The 20,994-nt window shown below is 38.7% G+C and overlaps 1 protein-coding gene across 2 annotated transcripts in view; it reads left to right on the top strand.

Moving 5' to 3' along the window:
• CLCA4 (chloride channel accessory 4) overlaps window positions 1-20,773 on the top strand; it is a 30,920-nt gene extending 10,147 nt beyond the window's left edge. For both annotated transcript variants that reach the window (XM_008059467.2, XM_021713091.1), the window contains 10 exons: window positions 1,717-1,894; window positions 2,237-2,455; window positions 4,226-4,453; window positions 9,156-9,333; window positions 10,823-10,929; window positions 15,126-15,341; window positions 15,923-16,190; window positions 18,340-18,510; window positions 19,567-19,800; window positions 20,144-20,773. In XM_008059467.2, coding sequence (XP_008057658.1) covers window positions 1,717-1,894; window positions 2,237-2,455; window positions 4,226-4,453; window positions 9,156-9,333; window positions 10,823-10,929; window positions 15,126-15,341; window positions 15,923-16,190; window positions 18,340-18,510; window positions 19,567-19,800; window positions 20,144-20,559 — 2,215 coding nt within the window. In that variant the 3' untranslated portion in view covers window positions 20,560-20,773. The remainder of the gene's footprint in view (window positions 1-1,716; window positions 1,895-2,236; window positions 2,456-4,225; window positions 4,454-9,155; window positions 9,334-10,822; window positions 10,930-15,125; window positions 15,342-15,922; window positions 16,191-18,339; window positions 18,511-19,566; window positions 19,801-20,143) is intronic.
• Window positions 20,774-20,994: the final 221 nt, after the last annotated feature.

The raw sequence follows: 20,994 nt of genomic DNA, 5'->3' as shown, positions 1-20,994 counted from the left end.
GCCAGGTGTGGTAACGCATGCCTGTAATTCTGGCTACTCGGAAGGCTGAGGCGGAAGGATCGCCGGAGCCCAGCAGGTGGAGGCTGCGGTGGCCGGGAGCGGCCACTGCACTCCAGTCTGGGCGACAGAGTGAGACTCCAACTCAAAAAAAAAAATATATATATATATAGAGAGAGAGAGACATAAATTCATTTGAAGCATTTGGTTGGCGGTTCCACATATTTTATACCTCTCTACCACAGCTGCCAGAGCTCGCTTTCACTGAAGTTGGGCACTACATAAATGTAGTTACTACATGCTGGGATAAGGTCAGAGTTACTCACATTACACAAGAATGAACACACATGGTTAAGTTGTGCTAAATGTAAGAAATCAAGCAGCTTCAAGGAGCCAAACAGGAAGTCCTCGGAGATTTATAAAGGTCATTTAAAAATACTCATCTAGCATCACAGTTAACAATAGACTATGCTTTTGATTCTGAGATTAAAAGAGCAAAATAGTTGGGGAGAATTGGCTTAAAATTAAAATTGGGTGCCATTGGCCTCATCGATGTTAGATGTCCTGCTGAGGCCAGGGACATGTCACTAATGTGCAAACTGGAAGGTGCATGATTTCAATCAAGGTCCTTCCTCCGCCTCCATGCACCAATTCTCAGGCACATATATTAAAGATCATTACATTTATTGCATTATTTATGTCATATTCCCCCTAAATGTCTAATCTTGGCTGCAGAATATTCATCATAGCTTCATCATCGTCTACCTAGTCTGGCGGCAATAGAAGCATGGTCATATTTAGAAGCCTCCCTAAATGACCGAATAAAAACTATTATCACTTCCTGAACTTTAACTAGAAGCCTCTTGAAAATATGCAATATGCCACATTCCAACATATTTATTGTAATCATTGCCATCTGTGGCCAATTCCAGACAATAAAACATCTAAAATGTCTTCATCATTCTTTATTCTACCATCCTTTTTGGCAACACTTTATCTTTGCTTCCAACCACATTTCCCTCTGAATAAAATATTCCTTGAATAATCAAAACACTTAAAGTCATACCATGTCCCATTCTTTTGGGAATATCTTCTTTGAAAAATAATCTACAAAGAACTTTAAGCTAAAGTGGTACTCAGAGTAAAGGGTTTTACAAGTTCCCACGTCCAGGTGTCTGCAGCATATGAACCACCACAAGGCAGCAGGAGAGATGTCTAAGCAGAAGACTAACAGTTTTAATATCAACAGACAACTTAACTACTGTGTATATCTGGAGATCCCACTTCAAATTTAACTCTAGAATTTCTTGAAAAATAGGTAATGACTTTGACTGGAACCCTTAAACTTTGCTGTTAGAATAGGAAGTATACAGCCTGGGCAACTTGGTGAGACCTTGTCTCTACAATGAATCACAAAAACCAACCGGGCATGGTGGCATGCATCTGTAGTTCCAGCTACTTGGAATGCTGAGGCAGAAGGATTGCTAAACCCTGCAGGCCGAGGCTGCGGTGGCCATGAGAATAGCCACTGCACTCCAGCCTGGGCAACAGAGTGAGACTCCAACTCAAAAAAAAAAAAAAAAAAAAAGAATAGGAAGTACATGGTACACACAAAAATAAACATCTTGATACAAAGGTCATCATGAATAGAACCATTTAAGATTTTTATAAGTGTTATTGATTAAGATGTCTCCAAAAGTAACTGTCATATATTTTCAGGTGTTCCTCTGGTATCTCTGGTATAAATAGAGTTCATAAGTGTCAAGGAGACAGCTGTGTTACTAGAACATGCAGAACTAATTCTACAACAAAACTATATGAAAAAGATTGTCAATTCTTCCTCCATAACGTGCAAACAGAAACAGCATCCATAATGTTTATGCAAAGTATTGATTCTGTAAGTATGTTGAGAATTACTTTCAGAATTTATAATCAAAAGACATACTGTCATGTTTTTAAAACCTCTGTCCAGGTGACCTATTAAATATATTGATATGGAGTTCTTTGAACATTGGCTAACACATAGTAAGTGCTGAATTCATGTTACTTATTATTATTATTACCATTCTGATTACTGTGGTAAACCTACCTTACCATAATATTGATTCTCAGTGAATCATATTTCACTCAATAAACAACATATTTTCAGAATATATTTTGATTTTTTCAGGTTTGTGGTAAGATTTTAACGCATAGTATATTACAATTATTTTTCCAATCATTTTAATTTACATTTTAGGTCTTTGAATTTTGTAATGAAAAAAACCATAACCGAGAAGCTCCAAGCCTACAAAATATCAAGTGCAATTTCAGAAGTACATGGGAAGTAATCAGCAATTCTGAGGATCTCAAAAACACCATACCTATGGAGGCACCACCCCCTCCACCTGCCTTCTCACTGCTGAGGATCAGTCAAAGAACTGTGTGCTTGGTTCTTGATAAGTCTGGAAGCATGTCAGTAAGTTCCTTTTTTCTGGACCCGGATTGTTGTAAATTTCATGGCGACATGAAGTACCGTCATCGCCTATGATCATGACTTCAAGATATTGCAGCCAAATATTGCACTAAAAGAAAGATACCAATATAATTTAAAAACCTAATCCCAATCACTTGCTCCAGGAGCTGGGCTGAGTGTCTAGGCTGGCTAAGGCCCTACTACTGATTCCCAAAACTGCCCTGTGCAGACTTCTATTACTGTATAGTATATTGATATTATACATTTCTCTTCCACTAGACTAGGAGGTCCTTTATGACTTGGAATCATATCTTACTCATCTTTGTATCACCATTGCCTAGAACAGAGTTCATGACGTAGGGGTGATCAATAAATATCTGCTGAAATGAATGAACTACGAACAAGCTCATGTAATGCGAGAAGGAACTAGAAGCCTGGCACATTTGAGACGGAAGAAAGAACAGAAATAAGGTCTTCAGCAAATGAAGAGGTGGAGGGGGCATTAAAAAGGGCAGAGAATGATACATCTGAATGAAATGAGCCACAGGAACACAGGGCTTCGGAGAGGGCAGCAGAGTGCTAGCCATTGGCCCAGACAAGTGGTCTAGGAATTGTCACAGAGAAGAGATGAGGTGTCTGAATGGAGGAAAACGAGCATCCTTTCCAAGACAGGGTGTAGGTATGTCCAGGTTTAAAGGTAAAGCAAGGTAGTGGAGAGAGCCCTAGAATATGGGGAGATGTGTAGGAGAAGTTTCTCATTGTGATTTGGTTCAGGAAGTTCAGAAGGAAATTTGGGTGTAAGTTGGGTTGGGGGAGTACCACAGATCAATGTGGTGATAAAGACTGGAGAAGATAGGCGTTAAGAAGCTTACATCCTAGAAAATCAACCAGGAAAGAGGAATGTGTGTCCGCTAACTTGCCAAAGAGCCAATTCCTATTAACTCATTGGTGAAAAAGAAACTGGAGAAGTTAGGAGCAGAAGAGGGAAAGGGTGAGACAGGAACTTGGCCTCTCAGAATTTTGATGAAGCTTGGGTAAGTTCTACCTTTTGGGCAGTCTCGTCCCCAGCAGATGGAGTGATTCAAGGTCTCTGGTTAGAGTCCTGGATAGCCTAGTTTGATTTGTAGGCTCTGGGATATGGTATCATCTGAAGACAACAGGCACAAAAGCTCTCAGGAGTAGCGAGTCTCTAAGATGGGAATCATCAAGGCCAATGCCACCTCAATCCCCACTCTACCTTCTGCCTCTGACTTGGGTACTTAGCAGCCAAGAGTCACCTCTAGTTAAAAGCCTGTGCACCTTGCTACACTATATGTGTCCCCAAAGACACACAACTATATTTTTCAATTTTCAATTTAAATTCCAATAAAATTGAACATATTTACTATATTCATATTTATAGTAAATATATCAATCACAATACCTTCAATAGAATTGAAGAAATATAACCACTTTCTTGATAACACCAATTACTATTCATAGAAAATTATTTTTTTTTTAATTTTGTATTTTAATTATATGGGGTAAAATTCAGGATTAGGTATATAAATGTTCATTTATGTAGGAACCCTTGTTGATGAGGTATGTCTCCACCTTCCCTGGCAGTTTCCCACTACTGCCAGTCCTGCCACCAGCCTCCCCTGGCAGTTTCCCACCACTGCCAATGCCTTCATAGAAAACTCTTATTGATAAATTCTGCTCACTCATTTTATGCGATCTGCTATTATCTTCCAGTCAAAAACAACTTGGTTGTTTTTCTTATCTTTTATGCAGGTTTCGGACCGCTTGAATAGGATGAATCAAGCAGCAAAACACTTCCTGCTGCAGACTGTTGAAAATGGATCTTGGGTGGGGATGGTTCACTTTGACAGCATTGCTAGTGTTAAAAATGAGCTAATCCAAATAATAAGCAGCAAGGAAAGAAACCAACTCCTGGAGAGGTTGCCTACAAAAGCTCAGGGAGGAACTTCCATCTGCTCTGGAATTAGATCTGCATTTCAGGTGAAAATCGTGCTGCAAATATACGTTGTTCCTTTCTCGTTGTTTTCAGGACATTTTTATGTTAAGTGATGTTGCACATAGTCGCTGCCTAATTTAAACACGATGAATTCTAAAATGCACAAAACTAAGCACAAGGAAAAAATTCACTCAATGATTTTTTTAATAGACCAGCAAATCAACAAATAAACTGTCGGTGAATAAATGACTATAAAAGTGCCACCAGCTTACAAGTCCAGTGAGGTCAGGGACTTTGCTGTCTTGTTACCATGCAATAGTCAACACTCGATAAATGTTAGTGAAATAACTGTGCTTGGTGCAAAAGCCATCAACTTCTGGGGCAGGCTGTGCTCCTTACTATACTACGTGTATCCCATTTTCCACACAACTATATTTTTCAATTTTATCCATTGAAAATATAGCTATTTTCTTTAACAACACTAATTACTGTTTATAGAAAATTCTTACCAAGTTACATAGTATGATTCCACTTTGGGCCAGTTCTTGTCTGGTTTCTGTAACATTCAGTTAAGGCAAACTGTTTACCTATGACAGCAACTGTAGTAGGGACTGTCTGTCACATTTAGAGTAAGTCATACAAGTCAAAGCATGGACTCTGACATCAGAGTACGGAGTGTGCTACTTATTAGCTATGAAACTTAGGCTAACATTTCAGTCTTTTGGGACACAATAACATTTATTATGAATCTTATTTTTAGCCAAATTGTCATCTTGACCTCATAATGAATATCAATTATGTCATTTTCCTGCTTAGAAGCCATCACTGTTTCTTCAGTCTATAAAATTCAGCCTAATATCCTCAGTCTGATATTCCTGAAAAGTCTCCCCTGCCCAATGTAATAACCCTCACCTGTGTTTCCTGCCTTATTTTTTCAGTTCTCCCCTCCTGATGCTCTATCCTCCAAACCTTTACCACACACATTGTTCTCCAAGGCCACTGTATACTAATGCCTCTGTGTCTTTCTTGCACATGCAATCTCTCAGTGTAAAATACTTCTTTTTTTTCCCATCTCTGCAAGTTAAAATTCCACCCATCCTTCAAAATCCTTTCTTCTTTATGTGACTTTCCTTTTACCCCCAACCCTACCGAATCTTTCTCTTTCATGAATTGCATGACATCTTAGTATAGATCTGCAGTATGTAGGCTGCATTTAAATCACACGTGTCATTTATTCGTTTTGTGACCCTAAGCATGATTCTTAACCTCGCTGGTCCCCAGTTACTTCATCAGTAAAATGGGATAACACAAACCAGCTCATAGGGTTGCTCATGTTTTAATTTATTCAACATATGTTTATTGACTACCTGTTATGTGCCAAGCAAAGCTTTTTCACTCTTGTGGTGCATTCTACATAGTGGGGAACAGATAGTACAGAATTAAATTTAAAACACAGTTGCAGATTGTGGAGATAGGATTGGGGAGAAACCAAACTGGATGACGTGATACAGTAACCAGGACAGGAGGGAAATTATGTTAGGCAGAGATGTCTCCATGACCTTTAATCTCTTCCCTATTTAACCCGAGGATATTTGCCCCTGGTGCTTGCAGCTATAATGTTTACCTCAAGATTTAAAGAGAGAGAGAGAGAGACTTACAAAATTTGGCAATTCCCTCTTCCTCCTCCTCTACCTCATTTGTAATTCTCATTAGGATTAGAGGCACATTCTGTTTAGAAATAACTCCAAGAACAGTTTTCATTTTATTTTCACATTGAAAACCAGATTTGCTTCAGCCTCAAAGAGCATGTCATGTAAAATTAAATGAATGCAGCAGTGAGTAGCACTTTAAAAAAAAAAAAAGATAAAGGGTTAAAAGTTGTCATTTAAGCTAACTTGTGAAGGATGAGAAGGAGCCAGTGGTTCAGGCAGAAACTGCAAAGCTCCTTGGGAAAGGAGGGAAAGAATTGGATTATTCTAAGAAATGACAGAAGTTATTGATAGTAGAGCTTGGCAAGGAGGAAGGTATGAAATGTGTTTGCAGAGGTAGACAACAGATAGACCTTTCGAAGCTTCCAAAAATTTCAGAGGCTCGTATTTTGTTTCAAGCACAACAGAAAGCTACTGAAGGGTTTCAAGTATCAGAGATGGATGAAAAATTTATGTTTTAAGAAGATGACTCCTAAACAATATCAATTGTAGGGAGTAAGGGTGGTAATAGTGAGACAATTTGGGAGCTTGGACTTAGATTAAGTTACATAATGCAGAAAATATAGTTAACATATGGTAAATGTTCAGTTAATGGTAGCACTGTAATATTTTGTCATCTCTCTTAAATTATAGAATATTCTGCCATATGTATATTAGTTTTGTCTTTGTTTGCTCCTCTCTCTGTAACTCCTCAGTCTCTGACACAAAGCTCAATACATATTATTAAATTGAACTCAATTATTTCCATGGCAGGAATGTAGTTCCTACTTAATCCCCAGTCTAGTGACTGACACATTGTAAGTGCTCAGTGAATAACTAATACAAAATTAGCCAGGCGACTGAGGCAGGAGGATCACTTGTGCCCAGGAGTTCGAGTCTGCAGTGAGCCATGATCGTGCCACCGCACTCCATCCTGGGTGACAGAGTGAGATCCTGTCTCAAAAAATAAAAATAAAAAATAACTAATACAAGAGAAGGAGAGGTGAAGGGCAGAGAACCACCGCATCTTTAGATCTACATTTTGCCCTCAAATTTGTGGGAGGAGTGTGATAAGAATGCTGGAAATGCCATAAATATATAAAAGCATTTCCTATTTTTCAGTTTGGTTTCAATGCCTGTCAGAGCATAATTCCCTTTTATTGTGATTTATATAGTGGTCATTCTTTACTTCAAAATATGTAATACTGGTAATGAGGCTGGTCAATCTTTCCCCTGACACTAGCTTTCTTAGGGATTTCTACATTTCAAACCCTCTTCTGTAAATCTATACACACTTACCCCCATGCCCAAGAAAGTCGTTGATAATCCTGTATTTTTTGCCCCTTGGTCTAGATGCAATTTCTCAAAATGGTGCTCCTAGAAGCCACTACCAATTAAAGCTGTCAGAGAAAATGAAGTGCAGTTGCTATCCTGAGCTAAGTTCTCTTTGTCCTCTTGTAGGCACCTAGATTCAAAACTTTGAATTTCAAACGGTTTTGCATATAAAAAAGGGATTCAATCTGCAGATTGAGCTCAATAAATATAATTCATGTGTTCTTTGAGCATCATTAATATGTTTAGCTCTGTGCCAGTTACTATTAGAAGTAAATTTACAGCACTTTGGGAGGCCAAGATGAGAGGATTGCCTGAGCCCACAGGTTCAAGAACAGCCTGGGCAACTTGGTGAGACCTCATCTCTAAAATAAATAAAAAAATTAGCCAGGTGTGGTAGTGCGTACCTGTAGTTCCGGCTATTTGGAAGGTTGAGGAAGGATCACCTGAGCCCAGCAGGTTGATGCTGGGGTGGCCGTGAGCATGCCACTACACTCCATCCTGGACGATGGAGTGAGACTCCAACTAAAAAATAAAAAGAGAAGTAAATTTAAATTACATAGCACGGTCCCTAACCTCAACATGCTTCAAACTTCCCATGTCTTTTATTTATAAGCTTACTGAGGGTTTCCTAATTTGTAATCACTGACTTCTTTATGTTGAAGTAGATTCTTAACGCATCTAGCTGTTCAAGAACCAGACTTTATACACAGAAGCCTTGTCTATCAGAGGGTAGTTCAGTCAAAGAAAACAAAAATAATATTTAATGCCTTAATGCCACCTACTGCAATTACACTTTTGGCGACTGGTTTACCTGAGTCTCCCAGGTTGAGTTGTCACTGTCATTTAGTCTAGGCATGATTTTCCAAAGCCTGGTACCACCTAACTTCATTCCTTTGTTACAGTGGCGGTGGGGGTTGGGAGTGAGGGGGGTGGTCAGAAAAAAAGTTCATGTTTAACTTATCCCTAGGATTGTTGATTGGAAATCCTATTATTTTGTTTGATTTTATTTTAAATTTCAACATGTGATGATTTATAATTTTATTCTTTTTTCTTTATTTTAAAGATGTGGGGTACAATTTAGGGTTAGGTATACAAATGTTCATCATGCAAGTACCCTTGTTGATGAGGTGTGTCCCTCCCTCTCCTGGCAGTTTTCCACTACTGCCAATCCCTTTCTTATAGTATTATGATAATTGTTCTTTGTTTTTTTTCTGAGTTGGAGTCTCACTCTGTTGCTCAGGCTGGAATGCAATGGCATGCTTATGGCCACTGCAGCCTTGACCTGCTGGCTCAGGAGATCCTTCTGCCTCAGCCTTCCAAGTAGCCGGAACCACAGGCATGTGCCACCATGCCCAGCTAATTAGCCAATTTTTTTTTAATTGTAGAGATGAGATCTCGCCAAGCAGCCCAGGCTGGTCTCCAACCAATGGGCTCAGGCAATCCTCTCACCTCAGTCTCTCAAAATGCTGGAATTATAGACTTGAGCCACCGTGCCTGGCCTATGATAATCGTTCGAGGTCTGCTTATGAGTGAGAAGACATGGTACTCTGTTCTTTGTTTCCATGATAGATTACTGAGTATGGAAATCCTATTTTTTTAAAACAGAGGTTCTTTTATTCTGTATATTTGTGTTTATTTTCTCTGTAATTTTTAAAAAATTTCTTTTTGGTCTATTTGATCTAGGAACAGCTGAAGGTAACTGTGCTCTGAATTATGTTTGCAGGTGATTAGAAAGCTATACTCTCAGCTAGATGGTTCGGAAATCGTTCTGCTGACTGATGGGGAAGATAACACCGCAAAGTCTTGTATTGAGGAAGTGAAACAAAGTGGAGCCATCGTTCATTTTATTGCTTTGGGAGAATCTGCTGACCAAGCAGTGATAGAGATGAGCAATGTGACAGGTAAAACATGGTCTATATATTCCAGTCCTCTGGCAGCAAGGCATAAATGTAGAGGTTGACAATTCAACCACTCCTCCAAAGCTACTACCCCGCAGGCGCTGTGCCAGGAGCTAGATACCAGAGTCAAACCAGGCCCAAGCTCTCTTCTCGTGACAATCAAGAGTCTGATTGACTGGAGAGACAAATGAAACTGCTAATTAAATGACATCGTCAGAAACATTCCTTCATAACAGGAAGATTACAGAAGAATAAAGTTCTATGTGAGCAGATGAAGCCACTAACTTTCCCAGGGTTGTATAGAGTCAGGGAAAGAAGGCGTGAGAGGTGACGTGACTTCTGAGTGGGACCTTAAACAAGGTGTTGAATTTCTCTGGGAAGAAAAGCAAATGGTAATAAAAGATCATGAGTGAAAATAACAAAAAGGTCCTGAAGGAAAGAAAAAAAAAATCATGTTGGGATGACAATGCAAGGCCCATGGCAGGAATGGTGAAAAATCCATGAGGCCATAGTATTGTCTGTGAGTGGGCGTGGGTGATTAACAGAAGCTCAAGCTGAAAAGATCTAAATAACAACCAAGTTTTAACATAAACATTCACTATGGTAGCTATTACTTTAGACTCATGTGATGAAAACAGATTATATGTTTCTAATACTTTCTTAAACATAGCAGAGGACACAGAATGTATAACATGAATATCAATTTCTGTGTTGAATTATCATCAAATGGTACCACATTATATGGATCTGTAGATTTACCCTGCATAGGTTAAAACTTGATGTGAGATCTAGCCTTGCAATGCGGAAAATCACCTGAAGGAGATTAAAAGTCATTTCTGAGGTTTCCATCCTGGTTGACTGAGAGAATGATAATTCTCCTGTCAGAAATTGATAAGTAAGGAGAGTAAACGTGCTTCTTAATGTTTAATTGCAGAAACTCCCATCATTTCAAAGTGCTGTTATAGCCATTGTAAAATTTATTTCTGTTCCAAGTAGCCCCTTGAAAGTAGTACACTTTTATCGCTATTGATTTCTATTTTTCTATCTTCTCATTGCCAGCTATTGCTAAGATAGCTAAATATAGCAGCTCTTTAATCTTTCTAATGTTCTGATTTTGATCTACTCTGACTGGAAAATCTGAAAGCCAACTTAATTAGAACTGTATCTTAAATTAAAATGAATAGTTCACTTAAGAGTATGTAAAATCTGGAGTTTCAACAGAGGGAATTCTAATATCTTTCATCTTCTACAGTTATTTGGTGCATTTCAGCTAGCTAAGATTTCAGTTCTGAGGTATTATGGTAGCTTTCACCTACTTGTGATATTTTAAAATGAACATTACAGAGTTAATCTTTACAACTATGTGATTTTGGTCTGTTTTAGCAACACACTGAAATTATAATTTTGTTTAGATTATTACCTTTTTAACCACTAAAATATAATAATTATTTATTTTCTGGAAAGCAATCTAACTAATGCATGTTCATTTTAGGAGGAAGTCATTATTATGCTTCAGATGAAGCCCAGAACAATGGCCTCATTGACGCTTTTGGATCCCTTACATCAGGAAATGCAGATCTCTCTCAGAAGTCGCTTCAGGTCAGAGGTCCCACTCTTGGGTTTTCATATTTGCATTTACCATGACATATAATAAGAATTTGGTGGTTTGGGCCGGGCTCGGTGGCTTAGCCTGTAATCCCAGGACTTTGGGAGGCCGAGGCGAGTGGATTGCCTGAGCCCAGGGGTTCGAGACCCGCCTGGGCAACTTGGCTTGAGACCTCATGTCTACCATAAATCAAAAAACAACCAGGTGTGCTACTGCGTGCCTATAATTCGGCTACTTGCAAGGCTGAGGGGGAAGAATCGCCGGAGCCCAGCAGGTCGAGGCTATTGTGGCCGGGAACGTGCCACTTCGCTCCAGTCTGGGCGACAGAGTGAGACTCCAACTCACTCAGCCTGTAATCCCGCATCTTGGGAGGCTGAGGTGAGTGGATTACCTGAGCCCGCGGGTTTGAGACCCGCCTGGGCAACTTGGTGAGACCTCATCTTTACAATAAATCAAAAAACTAGCCGGGCGTGGTAGCACACGCCTATAGTTCCAGGTACTTGGAAGGCTGAGGTGGAAGGATCGCCGGAGCCCACAGGTTGAGGCTGTGGTGGCCGGGAGCGGCCTCTGCACTCCAGTCGGGCGACAGAGTGAGGCTCCAACTCAAAAAAAAAAAAAAAAAGAATTTGGTGGTTTTAAGGTTTGAGTTCCATTATTTTTCTCAAAGTGAATTTTTAATTAAAATCAAAACTTCAATCAGAAATAGAAATTACTCTTTAGATATAACCAAATTAATTGGTGAAATGGCAGACATACTGTTTCTTTTTCTACTCCTATAGGGTTTGGTTTACAGATAACTTCAAAACCTAATAATGTCAAATTTTCCACCAAAAATAGGCTTTTTCCAAAATAAACGCATTAAACATTCTCATGCTTTCAATGAGCGCATTAAACATTCTCATGCTTCCAAGCTTTCCTCACCCTACACTGCTATAAAATGGACTTAAGTTAGACAAATGAACTCAAAACCTGGTTTGGGAGTGGAAGAAATGTATCTTAGAAATAAATTAAGCAAGAGAAAGAGGCGTGAATAATCATTATTTGTCTACACACCTAAGGCTTCTCTCGCCCTTTAACTGCTTTTTTCACTGGTGTTTCATTTTATTCATTTCTCTTCTGAACTATTTTTCTCTCCTGGGTCTCAATAGCACCACCATTTTCTAATACTTAAATTCAAAAACTTGGATTCTCCTTGTTCCTTCATGTCCCATGAACAATGGTCAGTTTACCTCCGAATATCTTTTATGAAAATCTGTTTCTCTTCTTTTCACTCCCACAAGTCTATGCCACGTCACTTTATGCTAAGATTTCTGTCTTCTGTTTCCCTGTTCGAGTCTCTGCCTACATTAAAACTTGCCATGATCACCTAAACAAATCTGTTTTCCTCTACCTCCCAACAATGAAAAGAACAGAAGTTAGAGGTTGTGGGCTTAGGGTATGCACAGATTGGTTTGGAGATCTGGTCTGTAGATCTACCCTGCAAACAGGTTAAAAATTGATGTGAGAGCTAGCCTGGCAGTGTGGAGAATCACCTGAAGGAGACTAAAAGTCATTCTTGAGGTTTCCATCCCGGTTGGCTGAGAGAATGATAATTCTACCGTCTGAAATTGACAAGCAAGGAAAGAGAACTGATTTTTAAATATTTTTTTTAAATTTTAAAGATGTGGGGTACAATTCAGGGTTAGGTATACAAATGTTCATTGTGCAGGTGCCCTTGTTGATGAGGTGTGCTCCATTCCCCAGCAGTTTCCCACTACTGCCAAACCCTTTCTTACAGTATTATGATAATTGCTATGAGTCAGAACATGTGGTACTCTCTTCTTTGTTTCTGTGATAGATCACTGAGTATGATAGTCTCTAAATCCATCCAATTTGCTACAAAGTCCATATGTTTGTCCTTCTTTATGGCTGCATAATATTCCTTTGTGTATATATACCACATTGTTTTAATCAAGTCCAGCTTTGATGGACAGCTTGATTGGTTCTATGTTTTTGCTATTGTGAATAATGCTGCAATAAACATGTGTGTCTTTTTTGTAGAATGATTTGAGTCCCTCCAGGTATATTCCCAGTGGGGGGATGGCTGGATCATATGAAAGGTCAATTTCTAGTTTTTCAGAAATCACCACACTGTTTTCCAAAGAGTTTGCACTCGTTTGCATTCCCACCAGCAGTGTTGAAGCATGACAGAACTGATTCTAAGGGTATCATTTTGTATTGTTATTTTAAGTGGATGGTGGAAACACCAAATGGGACATTTCAGAGATACTCAAAAGTATAAGAGCAGAATATGGGAAATTAGCTAAAAAGGAGATGTTTATGTGCAGGAGGTGCTCAAAGTTTTGAGAGTGGACTTTTTCAAAGGAGTGGAAAGATCAGGAAGAAAGTTTTGTTCCTCTCACTTAAAATGCCTGTGGCAGGTTCTTGAATAGAAAAATAACAAAAAGAAGTAAATTTTTGCAAGGTTAGTCTGGATTCACATACATGATGTGTAGGTGTGGGAGAAACAGTGAGCAGTTAGAAGCATATTACAATAATGTGAACTGATGAAAACTTGAGCTTGGATGGTGGCAGCTGGAACAGAAAAAAAATGTCTCAACCTACACTCGACTTAGTTATTTTTCCTAGTACTACTATACAGCCAAAGCCTTCTTATTTTCTTAGACTTTCCTGTTGGGGAGTCAAAACAGTCATTCACATTTAGATTTAACTCTATAATAATATTTTGCCCACTCAAAGACATGTTCACTTAACAGAGGACATGGGAGATTTGGGGCGTGGCAATGGTGTTTCAGGGTAAAATTCACTTTTTTCTATCAGCACTGAACTGAAGCTGTTTTTGGCTTAGGACTGGACTGGAATTTCCTATTGCTCCTAAAATGACACTCCCTAGGAAGCACCTAGGTCAGTGGATAAATTTGAATCTCCTGGGACTTTATGTTAAGTGAAATAAGATAGGCACAGAAAGACAAAGGCTATATTATCTCACTTACATGTAGAATCTAAAATAAATTAAACCCATAGAAGCAAAGAATAGAATGGGGATTACTAGCAGCTTGTGGGGTACAGAGGTTAAGAAGATGTTGGTCAAAGGCTGCAAAATAGCTGGACACAGTGGCTCATGCCTATAATCCCAGCACTTTGGAAGGCTGAGGTGAGAGGATTGCCTGAGCTCACTGGTTTGAGACCAGCCTGGGCAACTTGGCAAGACCTCACCTCTATAATAAATCAAAACATTAGTCGGGCGTGGTGGCACATGACGGTAGTACCAGCTACTTGGGAGGCTGAGGCGGAAGGATCGCCTGAGCCCAGCAAGTCGAGGCTGTGGTTGGCTGTGAGTGTGCCGCTGCCCTCCAGCCTAGGCAGTAGAGTGAGAATCCAATTAAAAAAAAAAAAAGGCTGCAAAATTTCAGTTAGCTAGGAGAAATATGTTCAAGAGACCTATTAAACAACATGGCAACTATAGCTAATTACAAGGTATTGTATACTTGAAAATCACGGGGTGAATTTTAAATTGTTCTTAACACAGAAAATGGTGAGTATGTGAAGCGATGTATATGTTAATTCATTTGACTTAGCCATTCCACCATGTATACACATTTCAAGACAACACATTGCACATGATAAGTCCATACAATTCTTGTTCTTTAAAAAAATAAATATCTTTTTAAAAAGGTTGACTCCTCTGGACTAAAAGCTATCAACAAAGACTTAAAAAACTTTATTTAATGCTCCTCTCAAGAATGATTCTGTGTTTCACTTCCTCTCTTCTCAGGAGTCCAACCATCATGCAACAAGTCTGTTTTCTTGTTGAACGTATTTACTGTCCATTCAGTGCTACTCTCTCTATTCTGTGTGAAAAAACTATTTCAAATTCTACATCAGGGAAATATCCATGAGTGCTTGGCAAGACAACTGGGAAAAAAATAATAAGGTCGTACTCCTAACTGGAAAACCCATGTTCCTGCTCTAAGTCTTTTACTATATTCTGTCATTTCCTCAGACCCTAGACTCCCTCACTTTCTCACTGACAACTGTTACATCCTAATCAACTTGCAGAGAAATCAAAGGTCTACAGCAGTAAAGTCATGTATAAGCTTGTTCACAAGACAGAAATTAAGAGCTACCTTCAAAAAAGAATAGAATGACTCTCTTTTGCAGTCATTAATTTTGAAATATATTTAAACAGCTTGAAAGCAGAGGATTAACACTGAGCAGCAATCCCTGGATGAATGACACTGTAATAATTGATAGCACAGTGGGAAAGGACACATTCTTCCTCATCACATGGAGCAGACAGCCTCCAGCTATTTCTCTCTGGGATCCCAGTGGCACAATAATGAGAAATTTCACAGTGGACACAGTTTCCAAAATGGCCTACCTCAGTATTCCAGGAACTGCAAAGGTAAGAAATCAGCTTTTAGACTTCCTGTCAAATCTTTTTCAGCGGGACATAGATTATTTAATGTCATAAATATATCAATATACCAGCTTTAAAATTAGGACAAAACAGTATGTCCTTTCTATGCTTGTGCGATCCTGAAAAGTGTAATAGCAGGGAAAAGGGGGGGAAAACTTTTGTCTCGGCAGAAAAGAAGAGAAGGTAGTCTAAGACAGACCTTAAGGAAAAAGTGTAGGAAGAGTCTAAGCAACTTGGTGAGTAAAGAGCTAGAATCCTTCCTGATGATCCTTCCCAGGATCAATGAATCTGTGCACTCTGACGCCAAAGAATAAGGCCAAAACCAAGGCAAACTTTCTAAAACTCATTTTTTCCCATTGAAATGTCACAAAGTATAGACATCATACATGACACCAGTTGGAGTGACCTGTCTGAACTGCCTGAATTCTTATCCATTTACCCTCCAATCCCTAAAAATCCTGTTTATCCACCCCTCACTTAAAAGACTTATTTTAGAATTGCATGATGGAAACATTAAAAATAGCTTGATTCTGAAAACTTACTACATTTCCATTGGAAATTTTTAGGTGGGCATTTGGACTTACAATCTTCAAGCCAAAGCAAACCCAGAAACATTAACTATTACAGTAACTTCTCGGGCAGCAAATTCTTCTGTGCCTCCAATCACAGTGAATGCTAAAATGAATAAAGACACAAACAGCTTCCCCAGCCCAATGATTATATATGCAGAAGTTCTACAAGGATATGTACCCCTTCTTGGAGCCAATGTGACTGCTTTCATTGAATCACAGAGTGGAAATACAGAAGTTTTGGAACTTCTGGATAATGGTGCAGGTAATTCACAAGTTTTTATGAATAAGCCTATATGTTCCAAATGCAAGATGTTATTTTGAGTCTCCATGGCAATGTGGGTCAGTAAAACAGGCACCAAAAGTTTAAGGAAGAACAGTAGGGCCAGCAGGAAAATCTACCCAGGCAGAACCTACAAAATGCTTAGCACATGTCTTGCATGTGGTAAGCGTTCAATAAATGTTATTCATTGTCATCGTTTTTGTTTGCAATCTAGACCACCAATGTCTGTCACTTGTTAGGAAAGTCTCATTCAGGAGGTTGAGGACAGCATCAAGAAAGCCCACCCAGAGAGGGTGAAGCACAGACAAGCCAGATGTGATTAAGTAGTAGAACTCCGGCCCCTGGCAGGGAAAGGGAGAGAAGCTGGAGTAATTCTCAACAACTGGAACAAAGTACAAACAGAGTCCTAAGAAGTGCAGCTCAGGGGCAGCCAGTACTGCCATAAGGAAGGAGGAGTCACGGCTGGGTCATAAAATACCAGATCTGACTGACAGGAAGCCAGAAACAGTGTTGGTCATATTCCATCTCTGTGATCTATATGGCTGAGTGGTGCTTAAAGAGCTTTTCTTCAGACTCTGGATTGTTCTGGAAACTGAGCCTTCTGTTAGGAGGTTAAAGGGCAAGAAAATAACCACATTGATGACCATGTGAATTAGCAAAGCTTTCTATAAGTACCTTTTGCAATGTAATTTATTCAATTATTTTTAAGTCATATCTTCCATTAGTTACCCCTAAGAAAATTTCAATACCTTCTCCAGATATAATATTTCTACAACTATTCTTTGTCTCTTTTTCTTTTCTGCAAAATTATTTATATGACGTTAAAACTTGCCTGCTTCTTGTTTCATTTCTCAACATTTTGCTGTGACTATTTAACTAATTGGAGACATTAGCTATTTTAGAATGCCTTTACCTATGGAGGTACTGGTGATTAAGAATAACATAGGACAGGCATCCTTAAACTTTCATGTGCACAGGATTCATCTGGAGGACTTTTTGGTGCACAGAATGCTAGGACCCTTTCCTAGGAAGTTGGAGAAATTTGTATTTCTAAAAATCTCCGAGTTTTTAGAGAGATGCAGATTCTGCTGGTTCAAGGACCTCACTTTAAGATTGTCTGTCTTAAAGTGTTAAACCCCTTAAGAAATGTGTTTGCAGGCCAGGGGCAGTGGCTCATGCCTATAATCTCGGCACTTAGGGTGGCCAGGGCAGGAGGATTGCTTGAGCCTGGGAGTTTGAGACCAGTCTGGGCAATATAGTGAGACCTCATCTCTACAAAGAATCAAAAAATTAGCCGGGCATGGTGGCACGTGTCTGCAGTCCCAGCTAATCAGAAGGCGGAGGCAGAAGGATTGCCTGGGCCCGGGAGGTCGAGGCTAAAGTGAGCCATGATTATGCCATTGCACTTCAACTTGGGTGACAGAGCAAAACCCCTGACTCAGAAAAAAAAAAAAAAAGAAAGAATAAGAAACAAATGTGTTTGCAATTTAGCAGGTGACTCAATGCTGGTGATATCAAGATATAATAATCCTAAATTCCTGCAAATGTTTATTCTAATACAGATAGGGATTTTCACTGTCAGGCTAGGTAATTAATGGATCAAAAGGCAAGAACTGAGCATTAAAAAAAAAAAGAGTTGTTGAATATAAAGTAAAATAAGTAATTTTAGTTGACTGTAGTGAGAATTAAATAGTACACAAAAATACCTTTTCCTTAGTAGGAACCCTTTTGATTTAAACAGAGGAATGTCATAGTTAATGTGTTTAGATAAAGTACGTTGAAAGCAAACCAATTGGCACAGAAATAATAGGACAAGTACTACATATAATAATCTGTACACAAATTGATAAGGACAGAAAGGTGAGGCATGTAGGTGTATTATACATACACAAATATCAATGTGCATATGTGTATTATACAAATATAATACTTAGATATCAAAATAACTCAAGAATATCAATTCGATAATATATTGTTTTGGCAGAACATAATGGAAATATTCCCAAGAGGGTTAATCTCAAAACACTGAGCCCAATCTAGGGGATATGCTTATGGAAGCCAATGTTTGTCTTAGAAGATACACACATCTCTTTTGCTTTACAGTCATTTATTCCTTCATTTCCATAACAAGGTGCTGACTCTTTCAAGAATGATGGGGTCTACTCAAGGTATTTTACAGCATATACCGAAAATGGCAGATATAGCTTGAAAGTACGAGCTCATGGAGGAACAAACTCTGTCACACGAAGCTTACGGCGTCCACTGAATAAAGCTGCCTACATACCAGGCTGGGTAGTGGATGGTGAGTAACTCGTGATAGCTGAAATCCAGTGATAGTTTGAATAAAATCTGTAATCTGATATAATTAAAGCTTCAAACATTTTACAACTCAAAGTATAACTTTTCCCATTTCTGGGATGACGTTCTCAGTCATACCAGGTCTTGCCTCCAAAGTAAGCTCTGGTACAATTCCTGGCACCTGGAAACACTCAGAAAAAGTCAGTTATTATTATGTTAGTTTGGAACACCTTACCTATATCAACAATACTACACCCAATTTTCAGCTCAGGATGAAGGAAACAGGCCAATAGGTTATGAGCTTAAGTACAAGCCAGTGGCAGAATTTATCTTTCAGACAACATATGCCTCAGAGTAAACATTTATTTGGAATGTTTTTATTAAGTCAAAAGATAATATGTAGAGCAAAATATAGGTACAGTATATTGGGTCTCTCTGGGACTGTCCATTACAGTCACCTGCACCATTTATGGCCTAATAGTTGATCTAGACAATATGAAAAAAAAATTAGGTCTAGAAAGCAAAGTTTAGACTTATTGCCTCTGGCAAGGAATCTAGCAACAGAAAAAATGCATTCATTTCTAGCTCTCCTTTATCTGATCCCTTATCTTGTGCCTTTAGAGGCTTTCTGTTAGCAACTGGAGTACAATCTGAAGAATTATACCATAACACTTGTGTACCAGGGAAGGAGGGACCCGGCACAAGTGGTTGGAAGGGAACTGGCAATAATTTTTCCCAGTTATAGTCCCAGCTTGGTAATGATTCAAGAGGGAAAGCAATTGCAAAAACATATATTGAATATTATTCCCATTTAGTGAAGTCTTCATTCCAAAGCAAGTTCTTGTCTGATTCTGTCCTGCAGCATCCTGGTAAGGACACTACAGGAAGAACTCCTCCAACAATTGGATGCTTATGGTTGTGTCACAGGTCTTAGTGAAAATGTAACTATCTGTAGGGAAAGTAAAGGAAAAGACAAGTGGAATTGGGAAGGTGATTCACTGAATTCTAAAAAAGACTAGCACAGTTTTGCCCATTCTAAACCAGGAAATGTTTAATGCAGGGAAAATTGAAGCGAACCCACCAAGACCTGAAATTGATGAGGATACTCAGACAACCTTGGAGAATTTCAGCAGAACAGCATCTGGAGGAGCGTTTGTGGTATCACAAGTCCCAGGTCTTCCCTTGCCTGACCTGTACCCGCCAAGTCAAATCACAGACCTCGATGCCCTGCCTGGTGAGGATGAGATCGTTCTAACATGGACAGCACCAGGAGATGATTTTGATGTTGGACAAGGTAAGAACAAAGCGTCACAATGAAAAGTGCTCACTGAAAAGCAAGGGTGAAAAGTTGGGGGAGGGGGAGAATCATTTTTAACTGACAGTTCAGCAAAGTATTAATTTTATAATCTGATATTTTCTAATCAATCGAACATGACACACTTTAACCTGGTCCAACTTTTCATACAGAGAAGGTAGCATTTTGCAGGACTTAAAAAGAATTCAGGTTTTATTTTTAAATGAATAAGGCTTTTGATATGAGTATATGCTTTGCATAACTTAAAGTGTTTGAGAATAAACAAAAAGGAATGATATGCTATACGCCAGTTTCTAAACTACACGTAACCTTTTTTTCTTAGTTCAACAGTATATCATAAGAATAAGTGGAAATATCCTTGATTTAAGAGACAATTTTGATGATGCTCTTCAAATCAACACTACTGGTCTGTCACCAAAGGAAGCCAACTCCAGGGAAACCTTTGCATTTCAACCAGGAAATATCTCAGAAGAAAATATAACTCACATATTTGTTGCTATTCAAAGTATAGATAAAAGCAATTTGGCATCAGAAGTGTCCAACATTGCACAAGTAGCTTTGTTCATCCCTCAGGCAGATCCTAGTCCTGATGAAAATCACCATAATTCTGGAATTAATATTGTTGCCCTGGTGTTGTCGGTAGCAGTGGTTGTCGTAGTTGTTGGTGTTATTTTAGGTGCCGCCATTTGTATGTCAAAGAAGAAAAAATCTTCAAGTAGACCTAGAACAGGGTTTTAAAAAACAAAAACAACAGAAATAAAGAATATTTCTTAATTTTAAAATTCATCTTGTGTGGTCATAAACTCATAAAAAGTAAGACATCTGGAAAGGGCACCTCGATTAAATACAAACACCCAAGAATATGCGAGAAACTATAAGTCAATATTAAAGTTTAAAGATTTTATTATTTGTTATTTTTTGCCATAAATAGTGATGAATAAAGATCCTTTTTCATATTGATCCCTGATTGTATATTATTTGACACAAGAGTTTTCTGAAATGATAATTCAAATGTCATCAAGAAATTTAAATTGTCTATCTTAGTAGCCAAGATACAAATAAAGGAACACAAATAACAATATTTGGGAAAAACGAATTTTGTCTTGGTACTATCAAGCATAAATTGGTGATACTGTATTTGCTCAAAGCCTCCAACTATACATTACAATTGCC

This window comes from Carlito syrichta, unplaced genomic scaffold, assembly GCF_000164805.1.
Source record: "Carlito syrichta isolate Samal-C Ts95f unplaced genomic scaffold, Tarsius_syrichta-2.0.1 Scaffold304129, whole genome shotgun sequence".
Classification (NCBI taxonomy): Eukaryota; Metazoa; Chordata; class Mammalia; order Primates; family Tarsiidae; genus Carlito; species Carlito syrichta.
This window is presented reverse-complemented; position numbering and strand designations above follow the sequence as displayed.